Raw genomic sequence first — 27,948 nt, 5'->3', positions numbered from 1 at the left:
GGCCAGAGATTCTACAGTAAAAACTGAGGAATATACCCAAGATGATGTAATATACGAAATGACATGAACCCTAGACACATATTGAGCTCTAATATGGGACCCAAAACACTGCATAACAGACGCCAAACAAACTAAAAACCTGCAAAGACTGGAATGCCTACAACACCCGCTGTAAAAGTCGAAGTCATAACCTTCTCCAAAGAAATTAACTAGGTATAACCCTTGACCAAAGGCTCAATATCTAATATGGTACACTCATGGATCAAAGATGGTAGGTGTAGGGGTTAAGTGGTACAACCCCTAGCTGAGATCCATGCAATTCAATTCTGAGCACAGGAGTTGATAAAGAAGAAAATGAAAAGTGAACTAGTTACCTTCGAAAGTCAGGCAGCTTTCATGGCACTAGGCAGGCCACTCTAGAGAAGGCCACTCTATCTCCCTGAGTATAGGGGCACCCCTAGCGTAGAAACTTCCGAAAACGCCCCGACAGCGGTTTAGTTTAAAGTGGAATTGCTAACCACACCCTAGATGAGCACCGCCTACGGTAAAAGTCTCTTATTCGAGCTCAGCCTACACCTGCCATGCGCATTCGAGGGACGCCATAGGCTCAGCGTAGGTCACTACCCGTTTCGCATTCGAGGGACTATTCAGCATGATTATCGCGCCCTCAACGTTTACACGCTGTCTTCCGGTCGCACCGTCTCCCGTGTGGCCGGGCGTAATAACGCTGGCCATACGCAAGCTTCACGAAGGCCACAGATAGAAGACAGCTTCTGTCTAAGTTCTCGCCAGGGGCGTCACCACGCGCCACCACGAAACCGTTCCCATTGTAACTTGGGCTGATTTTGAAACATTTAAGATACCCCGTGGTACAGATGGCCATACACCCTCCCTCGTCTGTGCTGGCAGGATCTAGTGCACTGGCCCTCGTGTGACTCTGCTAAGGCACCAGCCGCCCATGCCGACCCTAGGCCGACACGAGTACAGCTTGTGCTTTAGAGAGGTTGCCACGCCCTCCGGGCTGCACTTTTATTTTGTGCCCGGATACCACCCTTGCAACCAAGGGATGGGGGGGTCACAGGATAGAATGAAGGAACTTGGATTGAGAAAAAGGGCCGTGGATGAGAACACGAGGTGAGCCGTTTCGGGGTCTCGAGCTCAAACCACAGTATACCACCCGTCGTCACCGCAGTTCCACACATAGTGAGGGTTCGCAACAGCAGAGGTCATATCAACCCTCAGGGTGCTGGTGTTTTTGGAAAAAATAAACATTTGTAAGTATGTTGGGTTCGAATGCAGGGCCGCTGGATTCGAACCCGGGACCTTAACCTTACAGTGATGAGCGCCGTGTCAACGCCTAAATCGTTGCGACAACCGCTGCCCCCAAAACACAATATTACCTGAACATATTATCTGTTAATCTTCAAAATGTTCAAATCCAAAGGTCAAAAGCTATTATTTGTTTTGCTCTGGCTACCATGAAACCACTCTTTTTTTCTGACTTCGAGAAAAGAGATCATTTAGCATCCATCGCCTCTATGACCTCCCATGCACGCATGCTTAATAAATACAAAAGATTTTTGGAAGAATGCATTTACAATTTATTACACAAGCTCAAAAGAATTGAAACAAAATATGTTACAACTAATTACCACGATCAAAGAGGATGTTTCGACGTTCACAGCTTCCACTTAGTAGAGATCGAAAATTGACCATATGGACAAGGAATCTGACTAATCCGCTCCTGTCCTGCCTGTTCTCATGTTTTTTATTATTAAAGTTTACTTATGAGTTTAAAATCATTACCTTCTTTGGTAATTTGGTTTCGGCTGTTTTATCCCATTGTTCTTAAGAATCTGAAACATTCGCACACTGAACCAGTTCGGCGGTTGTTGCGGTTTTACTAAAACTGCAGGCTCGTTTCCGACCTACCCAAATGAATTAATAATCGGGTTCAGGCTGGAAGTAACCCGATGAATTTCATTATGCTATAAACAAAACCGCATAAGTGATTTTTACTAAAAATGGGTCATTGATATTAAGCTTCAATATAGCTGAGCTTTTGACAGTTAATGTGAATCAATAAAAACTGCGGCTGACAATGGAAGAATACAACATCGACCATGCTGCTCTGGCTATACAGGGTGTCCTTTTTAGATGGCCCATCTAAATTTCTCTTGAACCAATGACGCTATAAAAAATACGTTTTTAACGTTTTTTAGTCTAGTTTTAAATTGTTACCTTTTTGAAGAAAATATATACAGGGTTTCTCAGGCCCATAATCCAACATTTCAAATACAGCCCTATACATCCTGAGATATCATTTTAAAGGATTTTTCACGCTGAAAACAACGGTTAAATCGGATTTAAATTTAAAAATGACAAACTTATGGCAAAAAGTTTGAAAATACGCATTTCGTTGTTAATTCCAATAATTTGCTTCTTCGCTAAAGTAAACATTAATTGCTTTTATTGTTTACATTCTGTCATTGTTTGTCAAACTAGTATTATGAGAGCAAATTTTAATTCCTGGAAGTAAATAAATTTTAGAACAGTACCTACTGGTTACATTCAGTACTCCATTCAAAATGAACCGAAGAGCTCAATTTTTCCGATCAACAGCGAGTGGATATGCACGACTGATTTATTGATAGTGTGAATTGCGCGTCGTGCAGTCGAGTGTACTGACAGAAATTTCCTGATCGCCTCAGAGTAAACCACAAAACGTTTATTCGTGTTGCTCGCAGTATGAGGAGATGCGGATCAGGTGCTGTTCCATCACCAAGAAACCGACAGCGTGATTTGTCGAGGAGCTGAATATTTCACAGTGTCTTTAAGTAAGTTTGAGATAAAAAAGCCAGTGTCACGAGCGGGATTCGAACCCACGACCTTCGGCTAAATACGCCGCTGCTCTGCCACTTGAGCTATCGTGACTTCGATCCACTCGGACCACTTTTTATCTCAACGAAAAACCGTAATTAATTGAAAGATATTAATTGGTCAAGCGGACCACGAAAATTAGTGAATTTAATGTTAAAATGAAGTATATCTTCACTAAAGCTCTCCGTGGCCATTTCATTTGTCGCCGAGAATCAAATAGACTATACGACATTTGAAAAATGGCAAAAGGAGAGGAAATTTTCTTACTTGTAATAGCATACAAGTTTACCGCTGACAGAGAGAAAGAATAGAAATTCAACATTCCAAGTGTTACCATAAATCCATTAGAGTTCGTGGTCCGATTCTTCTTTCAATTAATTAATCTTTCTGTAAGGTCTTGGTTGAGATAAAAAAGTCAGTGTCACGAGCGGGATTCGAACCTACGACCTTCGGCTAAATACGCCGCTGCTCTACCACTGGCTCTGTTTCATGAGTTTTGATGTTACTCGCGTATCTGCTTTGCGTCATCTTCAGTGAGGAACTGACCTTTTAAGTGACCAAATGTACGTTCATACACTTTACCAGACTTGAAGCCTAGTTGTTAATTTGTTAAGAAAGCTCTTTGTTATTACATCACACTATTTCATTTATATTTCTTTAAAATAATTATTTAGAATTTAAATTCACTAATTTCGTGGTCCGCTTGACCAATTAATATATTACAATTAATTAAGGTTTTTAGTTGAGATAAAAAAGTCAATGCCACGAGCGGGATTCGAACCCAAGATCTTCGGGCTTGATACGCCGCTGCTCTACCACTTGAACTATCTAAGCTAACTTCCCATCTCAACCGCACCTTTTGAATTTTTCCTTGAAAAATGGCAAAAAGGAGGGAAAATTCAAAAGGTGCGGTTGAGATGGGAAGTTGGTGTCCGAGTGGATCGAGGTCACGATAGCTCAAGTGGTAGAGTAGCGGCGTATTTAGCCGAAGGTCGTGGGTTCGAATCCCGCTCGTGCCATTGACTTTTTAATCTCAACTAAAAACCTAAATTAATGTTATCATAAAGTTGAATTTGGAGCTTCTGTAAATAAATTAGAATCGGATATATAAATAAAAGGGTTGAGTTTTTTTGTTCATGTCATCTTTATTTTTTTCACTTGTAATGAGAAAATTTTTAACAGAATTGACACAGGTTGACATAAGAGAGATTCAACGTTCCAAAGGTTACCATAAATTGGAATTTGGATAAAACCTAGAGGAGTTACAAATTTTTATGTAGAACAAGAAGACAGAAAAAAATTTTTTAAAAAAAAGGCCGTCGGTCGCTTATTTACAGAAGCTCCAAATTTAACTTTATGATACATTAATTAAGGTTTTTAGTTGAGATAAAAAAGTCAGTGTCACGAGCGGGATTCGAACCCCCGACCTTTGGCTAAATACGCCGCTGCTCTACCACTTGAGCTATCGTGACTTCGATCCACTCGGACACCAACTTCCCATCTCAACCCCACCTTTTGAATTTTCCCTCCTTGTTGCCATTTTTCAAATTTCTTGTAATCTATTTGATTCTCGGCGACAAATGAAATGGCCACGGAGAGCGTTGTGAAGTAAACTTTATTTTGCTTATAAAATCGGTTTCATGGTCCGATTGACCAACTAAATTCTTTTCAATTAATTAATCTTTAAGTAAGGTATTGGTTGAGATAAAAAGTCAGTGTCACGAGTGGGATTCGAACCCACGACCTCGTCTCCGTGGCCATTTCATTTGTCGCCGAGAATTAAATATATTACACGGCTACAACCTCTATTCTATAGTAGTAAATTTTTTAAATTTTACCTGAAAATGGGTTAGAAGTTGTTAAAAATAAAGGTAAAATGACATCTAAATATGAATATAGAGTTGTATCCTACAAGGGTCGACCCTGTGAGCACTATTTTTTTTCGCAACAGCAGAGGTCATATAAACCCTCAGGGTGCCGGTGTTTTTGAAAAAAAAAAAACATTTGTAAGTATGTCGGGTTCGAATGCAGGGCTGCTGGATTCGAACCCGGGACCTTAACCTTACAGTGATGAGCGCCGCGTCAACGCCTAAACCGTTGCGGCCACCGACGCCCCCCATTTTGAATACTATTGTTTATCTTTGTTATTAATAGTATATGCAAATGTTTTAATGAATGCAAAGTTATATTAAACGTCGAAGATCATGAAATATACAGGGTGCATCAACTTCTATAGTCCACCCATTTAATTCGGAAACGATTAACTTTAACAAAACAAAAATGGTTTTATAGAAACCCCAAGTTAATTTTGGCTAGGAGTCGCATGGTCGTAACAGATTTAATATAACTTTCTCATCTAGCAAGGAAATGACACTAACTTTGTTAGTTTCAATAAAAATCCCATATCTTTGTTGTACAATTCGATTCTACAGCTTCTTTTACGCCAGTTTTACTGAAAGGAAAATTTTGATAGAATCGACCACTTCTGAGATATGCCCGACGGAAGACGCGTGACAACAAGTCAGCCCATTCAGTTTATTTGGAAAACGATTAACTTTAGCAAAAATTGTCCTATACAAACCCCAAGTTAATTTTGACTAGGAATCGCGTGGTGGTAACAGATTTAACATAACTTTCTCAACTAGCTGGGAAATTACACTAACTTTGTCATTTTAAATAAGAAAACAATAGTTTTATTGAACAAGGAAGTAATATACCTAAGAGTAGCATAATTATAATGATTACGATATTAAATATACAGGAGAAAGCGTTAGAGAAATTAAAACGACACTAAAAGAACATTTGCCTACCTCGAACAAATTTTCTGAATTTAAGTACCATCTAAATGAAACAAAACACAATTTCAATTTAAATACAACAGGGTTACACAGTTTCATCAAAGAGAGGGAACGCGATTGGTTTTGAGAAATTTGAAAAAAAAGTAAAATTGAACACGTAGATAAATGCATAAATAATATCACAAATTTCGATCTGCCTCCTGTTTTAAACATGTACCGAAATAATTTTTGAAATACAAATTAATCACTAATTTAAAATTATTTTCTTACAGTATTTATTAGGATAATATTGTGTTATGACGGAAGGTTTTTGCACGTTCAGAATTAAAAATTATTCTCATTGGAACGTTGCATTGACGCGTTTGTAACCACTGATGATGAGCATTTAATGCTTGAAATCAGGATGTTTGTAAATAACAAATCTGTGTGTTCAGCCGTCATTTTCAAAAAGTGAAAAAAGGTTAATTTGTGGTTTTAAAACGCTTAATTTTATAGAAAAAGGTTTATTTTGTCTATGCGTCCTCATAGATTGAGTTTTTTTTATGGAATGTTATGCCCCATAACTTCGTCTCCCTAGTTAAAACTGTTTTCATTTTTTTTTTTTTTTTTTTAAGGGTACTTTTATATTAAGGTACCTTTTATTTGATAATGGTGACAAAAACAATTGAATCTCAAAACAAAAAAGTGACTTAATGACTTAATCGTCTTCTTTTTATTTATGTAGGAGTATTTACTCTTTTCCAATTGTACGGTCGTCTGTCTAAGCTCATTAAAACCTACTGAGGAGGTGAATAAAAAATTTATATACCCGTTGTAAAAGCTTAAATACTCGTATTTGCTTTAATAATTAAAAAAATGAAAATGGTCATTTGCCTTCCGTCCTGTTTAGGATGTGATGATTTTTCAGAACAATAAAAAAAATTCTATCGGTCTGAATGATCAATCATAGACGTGCTTTCTTCGTCAATGGGACACAAATGTAAGTACATATCCTTCATTCAGGTAACGATAAAAATAATTAATTTAAAGAAGTAAAATTTTCTACTGAATTTGTTAGATTTTGAGCCTGTTCTTTAAAACACTGATGGACCAATTTAACGCACCACTCAATTTATTTAGTTTAAAATTAAATCCATTATCTTTCTACATTGGTTACAGGCAATTAGGAGCTACCGCAGTCAAAATAAACAGTAAATAATGCTTCGCTTGCTCCCTTTATTTTTGTATTGATTAATCCCATGTGGACCAAAAGTAGCGTTATGCCCTTCCATTCTGCTACGCCAAAAAATTGCTTTCAGTTAATCTTTTTCCTTAGTTGATTTCATTTGATATTATTGTTATACTTTTTTCAATGGCTCCAGTCAGAGATTTGAGTACGTGTGACAGTGTCCGGGTCATAATGTTATTAGAGGAAGGAATCAGTGAAGTTGATAGGAGACTGAATGTCAATTTAATACACTCTACAATAGGAAGGGTTCTTTGGCGCTTCAGAGAAACGGCTTCATACTAGGACAGGACAGGGTCGACCTAGGCCTACAGACAGGAAAAACGATAGATTCATCCGTCATCAGGCTGCACAAGACCAGATTACGGGAAATGAAATAAGTCTGATAAGACAAGTCTGAAATGTTTTGATTTCCTCCAGGACTGTAAGAAGAAGGCTCTATGAAAACAAACTCAGGGAGCGGCACCTGGCCCAAACCTCTTCTTACCACAGCTCCAAAAATGGCCAGGGTTTCTATTCGCATGGGAACATGTGGACATTGAAAGATTGTGGATGTTCTCTTTATAGATGAAGTGAGAGTTGGCCTCAAATCTTCAGATGGGCGTAATGTCGTGTGTAGAAGCTCAGGAGAAAAGTGAAATGAAATAAGCAATCTGATAAGACAAATCCGAAATGTTTTGATTTCCTCCAGGACTGTAAGAAGAAGGCTCTATGAAAACAAACTCAGGGAGCGGCACCTGGCCCGAACCTCTTCTTACCACAACTCAGAAAATGGCCAGGCTTTCTATTCGCATGGGAACATTGGAAGATTGTGCATGAGTTCACTTTACAGATGAATTGAGAGTTGGCCTCAAATTTTCAAATGGGCTTAATGTCATGTGCAGAAGCTCAGGAGAAAAGTACACCCCATGCTGTACGGTTCCTTAGGTGGCATTCCACAGTGTGTCATTGATATTCTGAGGTGGCATTTTCTTGGACGCCCACACCGAATTGGTTGTTGTGTGAGGAAGATCTTTAACTTCACGCAGGTATTTACAAGGCAATCAAAGAACGTATAGTGTCATTTGCCCTCCTCATCAGTGAGAGATTGCAGAATACTGCCAGGTCGCATAGAGCACTATTGTTGATGACTACTGGAATTAGGTTGGAATTGGGTGCTTTAAGCTAAACTTAAACACAGTAAAATTTAAGGGTGGTGCATTTATTTTGTTCATCAGGGTATTTACTAAGATATTTAACGAAACTTTATTATAGATAACACTTTACCAATTTTAGATCAAGAGATCCAAACGGACGATGTTATTATATTACAACCTGCTCCTGTGAGTTTGATTTTTATTATTGCATCTATAATTATATTAATCATAGACTCATCATTAAATTTAATATGTGAACTACAGGTTTTTTTATTTTGGTTTTTACAGGGGAAAAATGTAGCAGATACAGCTCAACAACTTCTCATGTTGCTCGAAAGATCAACTGTAGAGCATAGTCTGCCCCAAGGATTTCCCTATCTTCATGAAATGACTGAAAATGAACACGTTTTCAATCCACAGCATATTTACGTGGAGACAGTCGAGAATGGCTTTCTCATGCCTTCGGCGCCCTCAGAAACGTTGGACAATCAAAATTATTGCAATTACAGCGAATCATCGCAGCGTACCAGCTCGGAGTGCAGCGTTAAACCTCAAGAGACACTTATTTGGCTTATAGACTGCTTGTCCTGCTGGTTTAACACATGGGAATGCTATTTCTGTTAATTATAGTAAACTTTTAAATTTTAAAATGCTGGTTTGATAAACTATTCTGTAAATCCATATATCGACTTTAAAAAAAATTATTTTGCCTTATTGTTTTTTATTTGAAAAAAAAAAATTGTAACTAAACATTCAGATTAAATTTGTTTTCAAATTGATTTATTTTATGTACAAATTGTATATAGTGCTGAATGGAAAAGTGTATTACAAAACATACAGATATCAATGGATGAACTAGTATTTTTTATTCAGTAAACAAAATGAAACCTGTTGCGATCCGACCTGCTGAGCAAAACAAGCAAAAAAACATTATATCAGTGTCGATGGACCGGGTTCCCTGAGAAGCTCTTATGCATCGGCCAGAGAGGAACTATCGTTCCCTTGACTAATGTCCCTGTTAATGCATACTTGCCACATTACAGCTACTGAAAGCTGACCCTTCTTTACACTTCTCAATTGTATGGATTTAGGCTTGAAAGATACTTGTGTACTTGCCCATGAACATGGTTTTGCCTAACGGAAACGAGTCAAGTCGTAGCGTGAGTGAATGAGTGAGAATCAGAGTCTAAGTCTGATGGAAAAGAGCCAGGAGTCAGAGAGTGAGTGAGTATCAGAGTCTGAGTCAGGTGGAGAGAGTCAGGAGTTAAAGGTCAAAGTTGGAGCTAGAGAGTAAGCAAGAAAGTGGCAAAATTTGACCGACAGTTTTATTTCATTTAGCTTGGTCATGGTGGTCCAGCGGTTATGCCATTCTTTCCAGTTTTTGTTTTTAAGAAGATTTCTCACATCTGCTGAACTCACCGGTGTTTCATGTGGTGTCTTTTCGTTTGGTTGGCTTTTTCATTTCTGGCAGGATCCAAGACAGAATTATTTGTGATACTAGTTCTTTTAATTTATTTCTGTTTTTATTTTCTTGGATTAGTGGATCCACGGCTAAGATGGCACTGCCCAGAATTATTTTGTTAAATTTGGCGGGGAGTTTGTTGTGGTTCCAGGGGAAAAAAAGATTCAATGAATGATAAACCATCTTTTAATTTAGGCATATGAAACATTAGCATATATACACACAAAATACAATCATATTAATAGTTACATTATTAATTGGTATTGTAGAAAGAATGTTTAATTCCAGTTTCTAAATTAAATAAACAGTAAAAAAAGAGAATTATTTCTTTTACAAAATAGGGAAAAGTTGACCTCTTTATATTATAAAAAAAATTAATTTAAACAAAAATAAATACTCAGTTCACTTGCCATGCCAAATAGAAAATGAGCAATGTTAGTAATTGAAAGGAAGAACGTTTTTTCAGTAAAAGCTTAAGAAAATAAACATATCAACCAAACTGGCGTACAATAACTCAAATAAATTTTCTCTCTGTAAAGATTTCATATTTAAGTAATTCAAAAAATATTTCTTTCGACCCCTCTGGAATACTCGTGTGTAATTGAAATTCAAACCAGCAAGTTTAAATTGCTGTTATTTCAACAATATTTAAATGGTTTTGATAAACATATCTGCAGTTTTATTTATCCGATACAATTTTTCTCTTGTGTTTTATTTTCAATCAGATCAGGATGAACAATGAATTTATAACGGCCAATTTTTATGTATCACACCGAGATCACGACCTTAGAAAAGAAAACGCCAAGTTATTCAAACAAACCAATGGCAAAATAATTAACAAATGAAAAAATACACTAAACTTTTAATTTTGTAATTTAGCTATCACAGATTTTCTTTAAAAAATACAAATAATATATTTGAATAAGCAAATATAAACTTATTTTTAATGCAAGTTCAACATGTGATATTACTATTCACAGAAACAGATATAAATATATACAATTTATTAGCAAAATAAATATATAATTAATCGCGAGCCGGCATAATTTTTTCTCTTATCTGGCTCGTGATTCAACCATTATTATAAACTAATCCTTATAAGGATATATTAAGAAATTGGGTGTCGAATGTTTAAATGAACTTTTCCATCTGGTAACCTTTTCATTAAAGCCCAAGCCTCGATTCTAGACAGTTCGCTCAAGTCGATGTTGTTCACACTAATCAATTCATCACCAGCAAAAAGTTGGCCGCATTTTTCAGCACATCCGCCTGAAATAAATAACAATTTAAATTTATAACAAGGTAACAGTTCAATAAGCATTTAATACTGATACAATAAATTAATTCTGATTTAAGGATACACAGACACTTTTAAGCAAATATATGCATCATTTATGTCCACATAATTGAAGGGTGTTCTTTGGCTCCTGATAGAAAACCGACTTCAGAAGTTGCCCCTGAGCACGGCTATGTTTGTGTCCCATGTTCCATTTTTTGAAGGAAACAATGGCTGATATCTTATATGTAGTACCTGGTGTATATCTTCTTTTGTGTATATTGAGAGTGAATGTATTTATTAGCACGAATGTGTACTAGTGTGACAGGACCTATGACGGAATATTGAGTACACCATAGATCCTCAATTAAATTAGCTAGATTAATATGTAAGTAGTTAAAAAAAGGGTTGCTCAATGTTTCCCACTTAAATGAATGGTGTCTCTTGGCTCCATATATCCATATAGAGAGCGTGTAGGCCACTCGATATGAGACTTGTGCTTGAGCTGGGCCATATAAGGAAACATAGCTGTTTTCTTGTACATAATACTGGATAAACATATCATTTTCTAAGATTCTCAACTCGATTATCTAGATTATGCATAAAGAGTAAGAAAAAGGTTGCCTCACGTTTGAATAAAAAAGTGACATTACTTAAAGAAAATATGTATAATACAGAAATTTGCATACCTGTGAATATCTTTTTTACCGTTAGCGGCTGATCGCCAAAAGGTGAATCTTTTCCTCCTTCGAGACTGAAGCCCAGACCTGCACCATCTTTATTTAGCACCACAGTAGCCACCGGGCCCCATTTCAATTCCAAACCTTAACAAGACAATTTAGATTAAACTTACATTCATACTGAACTGGCACAGGGTCGCTTACTGAGTCTGTCTCCATTTGTGGGTTTTTGAGTTGTTAAAATGCGTTTGAGCATTGTGCCATACCTGGAACTGTTCCTCACTGAAGATGGCACAATGCCGAAATGCCTTTTCATAACTTAAAAACTCGCAAGAAGAGACAGACCCAGTAAGTGACCGTGTGCCAGTTCAACATGAGTTCACCTACTGGCAGACCAAAATCGATCATCAACATAAACTTATGTTTAAAAAATTTATTAAAAGTTTGTTGTTTAAAAAAAATATATTTTGCAAAATGTAAAAAAATTCAGAAATATGGAAAATTGATAAAATGATAGCCCTTCTGAACGTGTACAAACTTTCTGTTTAAATCAGGAGAATGTCAATTGTGCTGTTCATGACAGAACTTATAAACTTATTGAAAATGCTTAGGCCACCGACATCAAATTCCTTTTAAGCACTGCAGTAAACCCGCATTGATTGTCAGCACTTGTTTCAAGCATTTAGTTAAAAGCTTACCTTTTTCGATTATAGGTGATGTATATTTTGTATCTAATTGACGGCTCATTCTGATGTTATTCATTGTGCTTCTGTTTAGGCTGGATTCATCTGGAGTTTCTACTTTGTGGCGAGACACAACGAGCACAACTTCGGGTCTAGGGGCCTGTGAACATGAAATTCTTCCATCACAAATATGTAAAAAAGCAGAATGAAAGTTACAGATTATTTTTCAAATATGTCATAGTTTCTTAAATAATTGGAGGGTTTATTAATTTAAATTGTTCATATAGGTCATATATATATTGTTTTGGGGACTCATTCAGGGGAATCAAAGCATGACCTGTCAAGTCAACATACACATTGATCTATATGCTGAATACAATAAGCATCCCCATCGACCGTAACACACAAGCAACATCCTCTACTTACCAAGGAATTGTGTCATTCCGTCATCCCTTGATTCTTGCACTCCTTCCCTAATACACTGCAGGATAAACCAAAAAATGTAAATCCTGCAAAATCATTTCCGAACCCTCCAAAAATTGGACCCACTAAGGCAAATGCTTTTTTGATCTTTGTAACAAGCCAATTACATTTCTCTACATCCAAGGCACCTGCGTGGACAAATATGGCCTATTCTCAAGTGGGTGAATATGATTCATTGTTTACGGCTAAGATTCTCTGATAACCATCAAGCCGTAAGAAGCTTTTCAGACATCCATTGCAAGGTCACCTTTTGTTTGTTACTAAGTGCCCATACACTCAGAATAAGAGTAAGAGTTAAATAGAGAGAGAAAGAGATAGAGCCAGGAGTCAAAGAGTCAGTGAGAATCAGATGAAAAACTGCCATAAGAGATCATAGGAATAAAAGTCAGATGATCAGAGGGAGTGAGAGGGGGAAAGGAGGAGGACTGAGAGACTGAGATAGAGTGAGTGAGAGAGAGAAAGAGAAAGAGAGAGAGTGAAAGGGAGAGGGAGAGAGAGAGATGGAATCAAAGAGTGACTGAGAATCAAAGTCTAAGTCAGATGGATAAAGAACTAGAAGTAAAAGAGTCAGAGTTAACCTTGTAGAGTGAGTGAGGGAGAATCAGATAGTGAGTCAGATGGCTAAAGAGTCAGGAGCCAGCGAGGGAAAGAGAATCAGAGTCTATATCAAATGGGAAAAAGCCAGAAGTCAAAGAGTCAGAGTGTAAAATTGTCCTTAGATTTTTATTTATTTGTTATTCTTAACAACTGAACTCACATCTATTTTATTACAATTGTCATCCATTTGTGTATTTTATAAAAGTATTTGAATGTAAATTAATACCTTAAGTATGGCGAGGGATTCATAATGTGTTAATCCTTTCATGCTCTTTCCGTTAATAGAAAGTATTCGATCGCCTTTCTGTATTCTTCCGTCTCTTTCAGCTGGGCTTCCTACGAGTACCTTATGGACCTGAAATTAATATAATGGATAAATAGAAAAGCAGCTGCTAAGTTGTATAATTATTTCGACCTAACATGTCAGTCATGTTTTTCAAATTCGATAAAACTACTTACAGTAATTTCTTTAGCTTCGTAGTCTGCACCTCCTGCTAGCGTAATTCCGATACTACCCCCTGGATTGTCCCGATGGAGGATGACAACGACTACTTCGTGAGCATTTCCGCCATCTTCCAAAGTATGATTCGCTTCTTCAATCAATTGTGATAGTTCCTTAAGAAAACAAACATGGAAAAAACATAATCATTAATAATTAATTCCTGCAAATGGACAAGGCATGAGATAAATTTATTTATGCATAAATATCTACTTTCACACCATTGATAACAAATTACCTGTGATATCCTATATATAATTTTAAAAAGTGTAAGGTGAGGGGTTCTATCTCACGGCCAAGAATAAAGTAGAATGCTCCAAAATATGGAAAAAATAAATTATGGTGAATAATAGGTGAAAGACATTGGTAAGACAAGACTTTTGGCAAGATTTGAACAAACCGGAGTAAACTGCCCAAGCTTCTCAGGCAAAATAGAGATTAATACTCTTATTTGCTAATGTCGTTGATTCTTCTGACATGAAAGGTCACAGGATAATTTTACACCAAGATTTCTCACAGAATTGTGAAGAAGGATAACAGCAAGATATTAGGAAGATCTGAATACCCGACTCTGATCCTAAAAGCAATTAACGCCTACCATCTTTGAAGATTTTATAAAGTTAGCATTAGCCATGTAAAACTGAAAATGATCTGCATAAAGATATTTGTAGAGAGAGGAAGATTTATTATTTACATAAATGGAAAATAACAGCGGTACAATGACTGAACCTTGAGGGACGCCATTGAGCACCAGCCTTGTCCAATTGGAGTCTCCAGAATTGAGAGTATTGGTATTTATATATTAGGCGTGGTATATTGTAGAATTTCCTTTTGGGTTTTACAAGATCTCTGAATATGGGAAGAAGCCAAACTTGTCTGACAGTACACAATTGAAAGGAAAGCAATTAAAAATAAAAATCGGCATCTCAGCTAGTTTGCACTGCTTGTAAAACAGAAAGTCATCCATATGAAGATGATCTTTTGCAACAGGAGAGAGAGGAGGATGTATCATTTATGAAATGGGAAAATAACCATGGTCTAATGAATGAACCTTGAGAAACACCACTGAGGTATTGGTAAATACATATTGGAATTGATTCAAAGGTAGATTAGAAGAACTAAACATAGTACTGGATTAGTTAATGAAAATTTGATGTGAAATAGAACCGAAGGTATTAAAGAAGTCAAGAAGTACTAAGTCTGAGCATAATCCATGTTCTATGCCTAGGCGGATGTCATCAGTTACTTTGAGGAGTACGCAAGTACAGCTATGACCAGGATCTAAGAGAGCTAACCTGAAGGCATTTGGATTTAATCGGTTTGGATGAGTAATGGTAGTTTTCCAAGCCTTAGGAAAATCAGAGTGTATAAGAAAAATTTTAATTTACGAATTATGAAAGGTAGAGTACAAGTTTGTATCAAGAACGAGAGTGTTGTACAAAAATTGTTCCCAAACAGTTCTTCTCATTGAAGCAACATCCTTATTGACATTTTTCAATTCAAATCATCTGTTTATGCCAAAAAATGATCAAAAACGATCCTTGAAAAATTGGAACTGCATTTCATGCTGTGTCAATCTGACGCTGTATCTACTTTGGAATGAAATAATCGTACACGAAAGTTTATCTGCATAAAATTGGCCATTGCTAAAAGCAGAATTATTCATAGGCGATGGTAATGTGAATTTAAAAGTGAAAGTAAGAGTTGTAAGGGCGATAAATCGATTTTAGAAAGCAAAATTATTTACATCTGGCCTATTCCAAACCTACACATCAATTGCCATTTTCACTAGGTGCCGTTTTAAACCGGACTGCTTTGAAAAACCTTTGAAAAAAAGTTGAATTTGTATTAAAACATACAAAATAGACATTAGGGTCTTGTATATTCATGTGTCAGGAGGTGTTTCTACACGCAAAATTAACAGGAAAGTTCCCTTGACCTCTGTATGAATCTCAAAAATAATGGCGATATTTTTGGTTTTTTCTGTTAAAACTCGAACTTCTCCATAATTTATGAGAAAATTAATCAAGAATGTATAGTACAAAAGAAGATAAACCGGGAGATTCTTCTGTGTTACACAGATGGCTCCAAAAATGTATAATGGTACGGGTATGGGGATAAATCGGCTTAACTATACGCACCACATGGCCCTTGGGTCACCACGACTATCTTTCAGGCCGGACTGCCGTATCACAAAGCCGGTCCGTTCTAAAAACTCTCAAAGCTTACGTGATCAACTCAAAACCTATCTGAACTGCCAGATCAAACAGGAACTCTTGGAATAACTAAGAACACCACAAGCCCTAGGAAAGTATGCCATGAAGAAAGCAAAAAAAAAACTACCCCAAAAACAACTCAGAGAAAGAGTGAATGAGTGAGGGAGAGAGAGAGAAGGAGAAAGAGTTAGTGAGTGAGTGAACGAGAGAAAGGGGGGACGAGAGATTGTGAATGAGAGAAACTAGAAAGAGAGAGGGTGAGTAAATGGGAGTGAGAGAAGGAGTGGGGGAGGGAGTGAGAGAAGGAGTGGGGGGAGGGAGCGCGAGACTGTGAGTGAGTGAGTGAGTGAAAGAGAGAGAGAGAGAGAGAGAGAGAGAGAGAGAGAGAGAGAGAGAGTGAGATTGTGAGCGAGAGAGAGAGNAGAGAGAGAGAGAGAGAGAGAGAGAGAGAGAGAGAGAGGGAGAGAGATTGATAGCGTTTTATTTAGCCACGCAGAATAGGTCCCTTAGACCTCTCTTAATCCAACGTGGGTTATAACTGTGTGTGTGTGTGTGTGAGAGAGAGAGAGAGAGAGAGAGAGAGAGAGAGAGAGAGAGAGAGAGATTGTGGGTGAGTGAGAGAAACTAAAAAGAGATAGAATGAGTGAGAGAGAGAGAAAGAGAGAGTGAGAGAGACAGAAAGTGAGAGTTCCAGTCAAGGAGCTAGTGAGAATCAGCGACTGAGTCAGAAGTTAAGAGTCAGAGTTATAATAGTGATGGATATAAAGAAAACGTTTTCCTCTAAGCGGTTTACGATGAGATGAACTCCTACCCCTACTGTGTACACTAATGAAGATGATGAGAAGCCGAAACATGTCTAAACTAAACGAACTGAAACATACCGTCTTACCCAAACGATTGAAACCAACCCAACTACAAACATCAGTATATTGTAAGATTTACCCTCTCTTGGGGCCTACGGGATGATAAACTGCTATCCTTGCTGAGCCCATCGGTGAAGATGGTGAGAAGCGGAAACTTATCCGTCAGACCGAAACATTCTGACCAAAATGATCGGAAACGACCAAACTTCGAATACTGAAGGATTTCGTCTTGGGCTTTATTGGAAGATAAACTTGTAGTCTAGTCGTTTTTTCATCGTTTGCTATGTCTTCTACTGATAATGACGAGAAGCCGAAACCCTTGTTCGTGAATCTGTATACCTATGTTCTATATAATGTATTTTTAATATTTGCATAATCGTTGCTTGTTTTCCACATTTGTCTCATAATCGTAAAACGGAATTCGTGAAAGAGATGAAAGAACTGTTTACCTGCTGAGATATAAGACTTGTAGAAGAAGCTAAGGATGTGATGCTGCCGAACTGCTGTTCTTTTTGTAGGTTGGTTATAGAGCCGTATGGTGTTGTAGTCGGGACGTAGCTGTCGTCGCTAGTCGTCGAATCTATGGAGGATACGCGAGGGTGTTGGATGAGAACGTTTGCCGCAGAGTTGCTCGTTTTTAAACGGCCATTTGGAACCGAGAAATTGTCGATTTTTTCGAAAACTTTTTTCATGCTGTTGACATTGACGGGCTTTTGGTTCAACAAACTTTTGGCTGTTTTTGTCATTTTAGTCTCGGAAATTTTATGTGTTCCGTTTTCGAGTGTCTGCTTGTTGATCGTTTCGTTTTCCTTTTCTGGCCATTCTGACGTTTCGATCAATTTATTTCCGTCGAGACTATCGAAGCTTCCTTTCTCGACGAAAGGCTCCGGACTTTGGAGGGTGAAGTTGTTGTTGTTGGTATTGTTGTTGTTATTGTTTAAAATGCAAACATCATTTTCAGATTTGTCGTTGTTAATATTGTTTTCTATGGGTATGAAACTCTCGCCGAATGAAGAGTCGGACGCTTTCAGGCAGTCTTCGTTGATCGATGTGTCTTCGACGATTATTTGCTCGCTGACGATTTTTATTTCCAGCGTTTCGCCGTTGGACATTCTTTCCTGAGGAAGTTTATCGTCAATTTTACCAGATGATTTTGTGTGCAATCCTGTCAATTCATTGGCTAGTTCAGTATTCGTTTTACCGTCGGCAATTTGCACTTTTTGCATTGGAGGAAGTCCTACTTTCAAGTCCAGCCCACTGCTGAATTTGGCGGATGACAGAACGTTTTTACGATTTATGGCTTCGACGCTCTGCGGTTTTAAAACTCTCCTGCTGTCGACGCTGGATGAAGACGAGACGCTGCTGCAACTGGCTTGGGAGCCGGAAGTCAACGTGGACCCGATGGAGGAAGTGGAGGCCGTCGTTTCGGAAGACAAGGTCCTCTTCAGGATTAATCCGTTTCCATGATGATTGATGAAATTGTTCGCGTTTTCCGTCCTGTTGAGGCCGGGCATGGGCGAGTGTGGCGGGGAATATCCGTGTGATATGCTCGAACGGCTAGAGCTGACTGCGGAATCGTTGTCGCTTTCTTCTTCCGGACTTCTCATTTCGTAATTGTTTTTAATCTTGGAAGAATATTCGTATTTGAGTTTGTCGTTGCTGCCTTTTAAATTGGGCGAGTTGCTGACGTACTCAAAGCTCAAATCTGATATGGAGGGTGATGTGATGCTTTCTAAAGATTTGGGCTCGGATTGGTTTTGAGGGCTGTTGGTAGAGATGTTGACTCTTCCTTGCGGGACATTGCCGTTCTTGCCGACTTCGTTGAAGCTCCTGAGTTCTTCCCTACTCGAGCTCAGGGAGGAGCTCACCGACGACACGGACGAAGGTAGCCCGTAGTACAGAGCCAAAGACTTTCTTTTAAAGGCCGGAGAGTATTTCGGGAGGTCGTAGGAGTTCTCGCCTTTCCATGGAGGCACTCCTATCGCCGTTATCGGTTTGTTCGGGAGCGTCGCCGACGTCGTCACATCAGTATTAGAGTAAATTACATCGCGACATTTCTTATCTAGATTCGGCTTGTCGATCGGTAGGTCCGTACTGATTTGGCAGTCTTTGCTCTTGATTTCTGGAAGGTCGATGACAAATTGGGTCGTCGGGACTTCGGGAACTTTCTCGGGTATGACGAGACCTCGTAATTTCGACATACTCTTTTTTCTCTGCTCGATCAGGTGGTTGAGGGAAGACTTCCGCGCCTCTTCGGTCGATTTGCTGTTGAGCAACGGCGGTCTCACACCTACGTCAACGAGGCTCTGAGAGCGAGGATGGAGCTTAGTGCTCCCGCTGAAACTCACCGCTCTCGACAAGGTCGGCGTCTGAACGGAGTTTCTTTTGTCGAAACCCGTCGGTTTCGCGTCGGATTTGCGAGGCAGCGTTGAATATTCCACTCCCGTAGAAACGGGCTCGCATTCTAAGAAACCGCAAGTCAGGTCCGTCGTGCTCTGCGTCCTCTTGTTCGATTCGGTCTGTTCGAACTTTGATTTACTGTCTTCAAACGAGTTTCCAGTGACGTCGAGAAGGCTCCGATATGGTAACATGCCTTTCTTGATCTGTCCGTTTTTCGTGCCGTCGTTATTTTTCATGTCGGACAAAGGAACTTTATAAGCCGCGCTTTTATGAGACACATCGTCAGTGCTTTTAAATTTATTGAGTTTTACGTAGGAGCTGACCACGGGGGCCGGTTGCGGAGGGCAGGTCTTCTCTTGATTCGACGCTGCAGTGGAAAACATGGCTATTTTATCACGTACGCTTTTTTCACTCTTCTCGTCGTTGCGCCAGAGGCCGTGTTTGAAGGAGTCGGCGGAAGGCAGGCTCGTTTTCCGGGTGACAGGAGGATTTCCCTTGAACGAGTGCCGTTTTTCCATTTTGGGAGAAAACTGAATTTTCCCTTGGGGCCGCTCACGGCGCCTTGTCGGTATTTCATCGTAGTGGACGGGAAATTCGTGGCCATCCGGGGGAAGCCTCGGTGGAACAGAGATTTGATCTGAGGGCCCTTTGCTCAGCATTTTGTCAGCAACTGAAAAATAAAAACAAAACCATGCGTCAGTGATATTATTATAACTATACTATAAGCAACGGGTAGATAGAAAGGTTGTCCGATGTTTCCCACTTAATTGAAGAGTGAGACTTGGCTCCTTACAGAGAGCGAGTAGGCTAGATGTGAGACTTGCACTTGAGCTGAACAACGTGTTATCTGAGTCGCCAGTTCGGATTATTGGAGGAAAAAGGGCTGTTTTCTTGTATGTAGTATCTGATGTATATCTCGTGTTTTGTGTATATTGAGGGTGAATGTATTTATTAGTGTGAATATGTAGTGTGAGAGGTTGACAGCGCTATATTGATACCTCATAGATCCTCAATTAGAATAGCTAGATTATGTATAAACCGTTAAAAGGAGGGTTGCTCGATTGTTCCCACTTGATTGGTTGGATATCATTGCTTGGCTCCATATATAGAACGAGTTTGCCACCAGATATGAGACTTGCGCTTTATCAGGGCAACAATAGTTTCTATTGGGTTCCCCGTTACGCTTTTTTGCGAAAACTGGGGAGTTTTCTTGTATATACGCTTAAATATATACTTGATAGATATCTCGTTTTGCTTCGAAATTGAATGTATTTATTAGCGAGAATGGGTAGCGTGGCCGGGCAGATGGTCTAATATTGAGCGTTCCATAGATCCTAAATTAAATTAGCAAGAACAGTACAGGGTTAAGAGAAAAAGTTGATCGATGTTTCCAAATTAATTGATGGGTGTCATTTATATGGCTCCATATAGCGAGCTAGTAGGATATCAGATATGAAAATTGCCCAGGCAGCGAGTATTTGGGGCCTCTGTTAACACGGTTGATTAATTTATATAATATTTGATACCTCGTTTTGTATATCTTTTTTTGTCTTTTGATATTAAGTGTATTTATTAGCACCAATGTCTAGCATGAGAAGGCCCATTTCAGAATGTTGTATATCCCATAGATCCTCGATTATATTACCAAGATTATGAGTAAAGGGTTAAAAGAAAGCTAATTGTATTTGGGTTCCCTGTTGTGATTTTCAGCGGAAAAAGGGCAGTTTTCTTGCATGTATATAGTACTCGTTCTGTGTTTCCTTTTTGTGTCTTTTATATTGAAAATATTTATTAGCGCGAATGTGTAGCGAGAGAATGGCAGCGAAATTTTGGCCTCCTGTTCCGTTTTTAGAGAAAACAGGGCTATTTTTTTTCTAGGTAGTACTTGATATTCGTTCTGTGTTTCCTTTTTGTGTGTTTTATATTGAACATATTTATTAGCGCGAATGTGTAGCGAGAGAACGGCAGCGAAATTTGGGTCTCCTTTTCCGTTTTTAGAGAAAACAGGGCTATTTTTTTTTCTATGTAGTACTTGATATTTGTTCTGCGTTTCCTTTCTTGTGTGTTTTATATTGAACATATTTATTAGCGCGAATGTGTAGCGAGAGAATGGCAGGGAAATTTGGGTCTCCTGTTCCGTTTTTAGAGAAAATAGGGCTATTTTTTTTCTATGTAGTACTTGATATTCGTTCTGTGTTTCCTTTTTGTGTGTTTTATATTGAACATATTTATTAGCGCGAATGTGTAATGAGAAAGGGTGGTGTTTTAAACAATATAAGGAGAAAGATGTTGCGTAGTGCAACCTTCAGTTGATGACGATGAATCGTTTTTTTTAAATACTCCACAAAGGTTAGTCACTACCTAACTTTGTATTCAATTTTTATTAGATTAAATTAATAAATTTAAAGCTTACAAGTTGTTTCTTCGACAGGCACCGGATCTTGTTCCATCGTTCGGTTAGGAAAGGCGCATTCCTCCCCTGGAATCATAATAAAAAAAATTATTAATTAAACATTTAAAGCAAAACAATTTTAATTGTGAGAGACTTAAGCTGTTGTTAAAGGTCGATATTATACGCGCAAAATCCTAACCGAGTATATTTTTCTTTCCAGGTCGTGTCAACATAGTTGGATATGGGTTTTATCATTTTAATATTTGCTTGTCGATAGGAAGAAAAGAACTGCCAGTACACAACTCCATTACAAGACATTACTGCCATCCAATTCCCCTGTGTTCCAATCACTCCTCGGACAAATTGTCAAACTCGACTCAAAACAAAAGAACAGCATCAACTGCATGCATTCCCAGACACTACTCCTCCAGATACAGTGGCCTTTAAAAATCTCCAAGAGCATCTCTTTTCTTCAGACAAGACAAATTCTAGGACATAACCTTCAGCCCTGGTTCAGACCATCACGTGTCCCTCGATCTAATACAGCACAGTGGCTATCCCAGTAAACAACGCCATCCACTACTGGGACGTTACATCGACAAACGTCTTCCTTGGGCCCGATAAACTCGACTTAAAAGAAAAGAACCGTATAAAATACAGACATTCCTATCAATGGGGATACAGCATATCTCGCATATTCAGACGATTGCTAAACATTCAACAAATCCATTGGAACACTTGGGAAACCTACAGAAAATTCTCTCCTCTTTCGAAAAATGGCCAGACTCGACAACCAGATGCCGAGAGCCTTTTTTACTCATATCACCTCCTATAAATCTATGCCTACCTTAACAACCAGTGACATCCGCTATTGGGACGTTACATCGACAAAAGTCTTCCTTGAAACCGATAAACTCACTCAAAAGAAACTATCAGTATAAAATGCAGGCATTCTTCTCAATCCCGATATTCAGATGGTAACCATGTTTTCCGCAAATCCAGACCCTGTGAAGGGAAATGTCCAGGAGCATCTCTGATCTGTGGAAAAATGGTCAGACTCAACGAAACAAGATTCCCGGAAATAATCTTCACCTTCAAACTCGATTTAAAAAGAAGAAGAGTATAAACTACATGCACTCAAATCAAATGGGATATGACAATCCTTACATATTCTAGCGATAGGTCTTTCAACAAACCCAGACATAGTAGTCCTCACAAACCTCCACTATCTCTCCTGTTTGGAAAAATGGTCAGACTCGATAAAACCAAATCTTAGTAAATAATCTTCACCGCCATATCACTTATCTGATCAACCTCAACTACCTTCCTCTCTCAGCAACCTCCAAAGAACCCAGTCGCTCCAGTTCAAAATCCTTCAAACCGATCCTTCCTAGGCTTTTTCAATACAGAAGCCTCCCTAAAACCAACACTTTTTATCCCGTACCATTCCTGACCTTTAAGACGTCTATAGCTGGAATAAATAGTAACGAAAACAAAGTTGCTGACTCTAGCGCTTTTGTAACATAAAACTAAGGAAAATTAAAGGGTTGGAACTCAAAATTTCAAGGAAATTAAATCGCACGAGGTCCTGGAGTGGTTGATATCATGTTGTACGTACAAACCCACCATTAAGCTTTGCAAAATGACGAAATCGACTACAATGATCGGACGTCCGATGCTACATTTTCTCAAAATGGATGAAATATTTCAACTATTTGTTCATAGTCTTATTTGCCAACTAATTGTAGCAAACATAATCTATTCTTTCCATCGGTAAGGTGCCAATCCATACAAAAAGAAAACTCAGCATAAAACCGATTATGAGTGTCGAAGGCAATTAATCAGGACTGCCGATAAAAATACAAATTACGGCAAATCGTAGGAGCGTAATGATGAGAATAAAACCGAAATAGTTTCGGCAGGAGGCAAATTTCGAGAGTCGAAATTATATTCTGGAGGTCGGAAAACGTGTCTTTCGTGATGTCGAGCATTGTCGTGCCTCGGAGTTCTCAGAGGTCCGCTAACGATTTTGTAATGCCCCTTCAGACTGATCATATTTCAATCCCGCTAAAATAATTCAAAGTGGGATAATCGAAGATTGTCTGATCTAAAGCCCCAATTTTCATATAATTATGGGAAAATATGGCGTTTCTACATTCCGAAGGATAGCGTTTCATAATTGGTCATTAAACCCGTGAGGTATGAGCATTGAGTTCTGTATTAGATTGTACGATATAGACAAACCAGATCGAGACGCTCAAATGACTCCACTTGAACAAAAAAATACGCAAAGAAAAAGAAGCAACAAGGCGCGGAGTCCAGCGATGACCTCAGCCGTCTGCCGGCTCCTAAACCTCACATCATACTGTATTAGTTTGCAGTGAACTTTTGATTATTGCAACTTATGTAATTTGGGGTGATCCAATAGCGTATGTTACGCAGATACCCTGGCGACAATCATCAAGGGAAAATTGATGATACGATCGTATCAGATGTAAAATGCACTTAAGCTATGAGAAAATTTATTTAAATATCAACTCTAAGAAAACCTCTCTCGTACCTAAAAAAAAGGAGGACGCGAAATATGAAAGTACCCACTCTAAAAAATGAAATCTTAAGCTTCTCTAAAGAAGCTAAGTATCTAGGTATAGCCTTTGATCAAAAGCTCAAGTGGATAAGTCATATAGACAACCTAATGGATCAGTAAAGTATGTTTACTTCAGAAGGCCTAGGTACTATTAAGCATTGGCCAGAAAAGGCCTGCTTTTAGGTGTAAACGGTTACACCTAAAACCACTCACTTCATAAGATAAAGTCGTAACCATTTCCAAAGAAAATAAAGACCTTTGACCAAAGGCTCATGTGGATCAGTTTCAAAGGTTCCATTGGAGAAGTCATAGACAGCATACTACATAAGACCAAGGCGATACTAAGCACTGACCTAAGAGGCTATAACTAAAAGCTCTCTACAAAATAAAGCTATAACGAAAGAAACTAAGAACCTATAACCATTGATCAAAGGCTCGAGTGGAGAAGTCATACAGGCCATACTACACAAGGCCTAGGCACTACTAAGCATTATCCAGAGAGACTAAACCAAAAAGAACCCACGCTAAAATATTAAGCCATAACCTTCTACAAAGAAAGTAAGTGCACGTAGGTATGACCTTTGACCAACGTTCAAGCGGTTAAGTCCCTACTTTGCATCGGCCAGGGATTCTACAACCAAAACTGAGAATATACCCAAGAAGATGTATTATACGAAATTACATGAAACCTAGACACATATTGAGCTCTAATATGGGGCCCAAAACACTGCATAATAGACACAAAACAAACTAAAAAGCCTGCAAAGACAGGAGTGCCTTTAAGGTGGCCATTCACGATCGCTCCTAGCAGTCCAAACGGAGCGACGCCGTTCCAAAAACTACGTCAATGGCAAAACTGAACTGGCCTGCCCGGCTGTGCCGAATATTCGACGGTCCAAACTCCATCGCGCCACTCCAAATATCTACGGCGCGACGACGGCATGGCGCGTTCGTGAATGGGAAAACTTGGCGTGGAGAGTGGGGATTTTGGCGCGCTGGCCTGGTCGTGAATGGGAAAACCCTCGTTTTTTTGGCGCAATCTCCGTCTTTATGTCACTGAGCATACATCTCCTTCGTACATTCTCAAAAAGTCAAAAACGTTTATTCTTTATTGGTCCAATCGAGTTTTATTGTTGAGGTGATTGAATTGGATGAACGTTTACCATGTTTATGAAAGTGGTGGACAATGATTATATTACCACGATAGAAATAAAAGAAATTCGATCCTCAACCAGTTGATATTGCATTGATTACGCCTAACAATGATCAGAAATCGTAGTAGAGAACTTAAGTTCTTTGTAGTTCATCCCTGTTGTGAGAAATCGTAATGTGGTTGCCAACCTTTCATGTAGTGATGATTTCTCTCATGACTGTCTTTTGTTTTCTAATCTAGGGGGTAACAAGCTGGAGTAAATATAAATAAGACGTTAATCTTTTTTTTTTTTTGGAAGGTTTTGGTTGAAATAAAAAAATAGCGTCACGAGGGGATTCGAATCCACGACATTCGGCTAAATACGCCGCTGCGCTAACCACTTGAGCTATCGTGATTTCGATAGTTCGATCCACTCGGGCACCAACTCCCCATCTCAACCTACAACCTTTCGAATTTTCTCTCTTTTTGCCATTTTTTGGTGTCGGAAAGGATCGAAGTCACAATAGCTCAAGTGGTAGAGCAGCGGCGTATTTAGCCGAAGGCCATGAATTCAGATCCCACTCGTGGCACTAGCTTTTTCATTTCAACCAAAACCTTACAAAAAAGATTAAATAATCGAAAGAAGTAATTTGGTCAACAGAACACTAAATATAATGAATAAATAAATCCTTAAATAGTTCCTCTTATCAGCGGGTTCAAGGGAAAGATCTGTACTCAAATTGATGTGGGTATTACGGCTTCTGTTCAGGAGCCACTTCTTACACCATTTCCTCTTCGATTTTTTGCTTTTAATATGTAAATAAACCGAATAGTAGCACAAGAGATCGTCATCCATTTTGAGAAGGTAATTCACTGGTTGACGTTCGGCGCGACTGGCTGTGGAGCGGTCGTGAATGCCCCCTCAAATTTCAGACACTCCAAATGGAGCTGTACGGCTTGGCGCGGTTCCATTTGGAGAGATCGTGAATGGCCACCTTAATAGAACACCCACTCTAAAATTCGAAGCCATAACCATCTCTAAAGAAAATAAGTACCTAGGTTTGACCTATGGCCAAAGGCTCATGTGGATGAGTCAGTCACAGCAAAAACTGAAGAGTAAATCCACCGATGAGTTTGCTGTACTCCCGGTCACACATAGAGCTGTAGAATGGTGGCCCAACACTGCGAAACCAGAGACAACGCCACACATCATTTGAACGTGCGAAGCACTAAACCGTATACTAACTTCGGTAATTTTCTCAAACCAAGATAAGTGCACGAAGAGGCACCGAGAAAGCTTTATGTGAAAAGGCGCACTTTCCGCGGTATGTTCTTAATCATAGGGGTACAAAATAGATGTAGGTCGCACTCCCATCCAAAAAAAATATCGATTTTTAATGGCGGAAATGTATTTCAATTTCTCTCTTTATATCCTTCGTCAAACGGTCGAGGAAGTGGCCCTACTGACCAGACCGCGGTTGTGGCTCCACTTAGATGGTTATCCGGCGCATAACAGCAAACTTCCCGGATCGACATTAGAGAAACCGATGGATCGTAAAACCTAAAATATACCCAGAACTAAGTACAAACCGAAAAGGAAATTCAAAAATCTATCAGCGGCCTGTTTATTCCTACGGACTAATATTTATAGTGAATATAAGTACGCGAACAAGACACGACGAAAATTAAAGGTGAAACGTAACATAAAAATCGGCAGACAACGTGCAACATCAAATAACTTAAGTTTCTGAAATGGATTAATGTTTTAAATTCCCAGGCAAGGTTCGACCGGACGTCGAATATATTTGGTAGTTGTGTCAACATAAACCGCCACCAACGCATTCTCGTCACGTAGTTTTCTCAAAAGCAAATCTAAATTCCTTTTAAGAATTTCGACGATTATATCACGACCGCTTTCAAATTAAAAACGTAACACTTCCACGTTCATAAAATCCTCCTTAAGGGAAAAAAAGACGTGGAAAATTTATAAATACCATTCTAAATTTTTGTTCAAAAAAGGTTATTGGCTAGGCATTAAAATAAGAAAATTATAAAGCCGTATTTCGTAGCTTTTTGATTTAGCGATTGATGAATTGAAAATTTCAGGGGTCTTTTACTACACTCTCGATGACAGTGGAATTTTGGAGGTGAGGAACTTCAAAATCCTAGACCTTAGATATATGTGAATTCTTAGGAGACATGAATTTCTGATCGATGACATAGAGGACTTCCCACAGGGGGCTAATTAAGACCGATCCTATTTGCCATTTTTACACCAGGTTATTAGTGTAAATATACCACGAGATAGAACTAACGTCAGAGGCATTTTCTTTGTAGGTTTATTAATGTATAGAGATGGAAAATCTGTGGGATGCCGTGTCTCTGTTCAGAATGTTCAGAATTCATTAATTTCATATTAACCCTTTCATTAATGTATTAAGAACTAAGCATTTTGTATGAAATGTAAACACGTAAAGTAAAATTCCTGGAGATTTACGAATTTTTTTATATATAATATAAAATAATTAGCCTCTTAGAAGACCATAATATGAAAATTAAATACAATTAAAATTAAAAATGATATAAAGTAAATATAAAAATTAAGAATTCTTTAATTTGAGTATTTTTAAATATAAAAT

At 38.5% G+C, this 27,948-nt stretch overlaps 2 protein-coding genes across 6 annotated transcripts in view; one reads left to right on the top strand and one right to left on the bottom strand.

The window, feature by feature from the left end:
• The first annotated feature begins 2,593 nt into the window (after nucleotides 1-2,593).
• LOC106663284 lies at nucleotides 2,594-8,785 on the top strand. Of its 4 annotated transcripts, none has more exons than XM_014387990.2 (4): nucleotides 2,594-2,837; nucleotides 6,403-6,657; nucleotides 8,179-8,225; nucleotides 8,328-8,785. In XM_014387990.2, the coding sequence occupies exons 2-4, from the start codon at nucleotides 6,645-6,647 to the stop codon at nucleotides 8,661-8,663; spliced, it is 396 nt and encodes a 131-aa protein (XP_014243476.1). In that variant the 5' UTR covers nucleotides 2,594-2,837; nucleotides 6,403-6,644; the 3' UTR covers nucleotides 8,664-8,785. The 4 variants fall into 4 exon arrangements, with proteins under 4 accessions (XP_014243476.1, XP_024083160.1, XP_014243477.1 ...); XM_024227392.1 differs by lacking the exon at nucleotides 2,594-2,837 and having other exon boundaries at nucleotides 6,158-6,465; nucleotides 6,586-6,657; XM_014387991.2 differs by lacking the exon at nucleotides 2,594-2,837 and having other exon boundaries at nucleotides 6,158-6,465; nucleotides 6,568-6,657.
• A 1,091-nt stretch (nucleotides 8,786-9,876) lies between these two features.
• The window catches only part of LOC106663317, a 157,897-nt gene continuing 139,825 nt past the window's right edge, over nucleotides 9,877-27,948 (bottom strand). For both annotated transcript variants that reach the window (XM_014388055.2, XM_014388056.2), the window contains exons 5-11: nucleotides 21,612-21,677; nucleotides 17,248-19,868; nucleotides 13,680-13,835; nucleotides 13,447-13,575; nucleotides 12,156-12,300; nucleotides 11,467-11,601; nucleotides 9,877-10,770 (exon numbers count right to left, since the gene is read on the bottom strand). In XM_014388055.2, the coding sequence (XP_014243541.1) occupies nucleotides 10,610-10,770; nucleotides 11,467-11,601; nucleotides 12,156-12,300; nucleotides 13,447-13,575; nucleotides 13,680-13,835; nucleotides 17,248-19,868; nucleotides 21,612-21,677 (3,413 nt within the window). In that variant the 3' untranslated portion in view covers nucleotides 9,877-10,609. The remainder of the gene's footprint in view (nucleotides 10,771-11,466; nucleotides 11,602-12,155; nucleotides 12,301-13,446; nucleotides 13,576-13,679; nucleotides 13,836-17,247; nucleotides 19,869-21,611; nucleotides 21,678-27,948) is intronic.

This window comes from Cimex lectularius, unplaced genomic scaffold (assembly GCF_000648675.2).
Source record: "Cimex lectularius strain Harlan isolate CLEC.00 unplaced genomic scaffold, Clec_2.1 scaffold195, whole genome shotgun sequence".
NCBI lineage: Eukaryota > Metazoa > Arthropoda > Insecta > Hemiptera > Cimicidae > Cimex > Cimex lectularius.
This window is presented reverse-complemented; position numbering and strand designations above follow the sequence as displayed.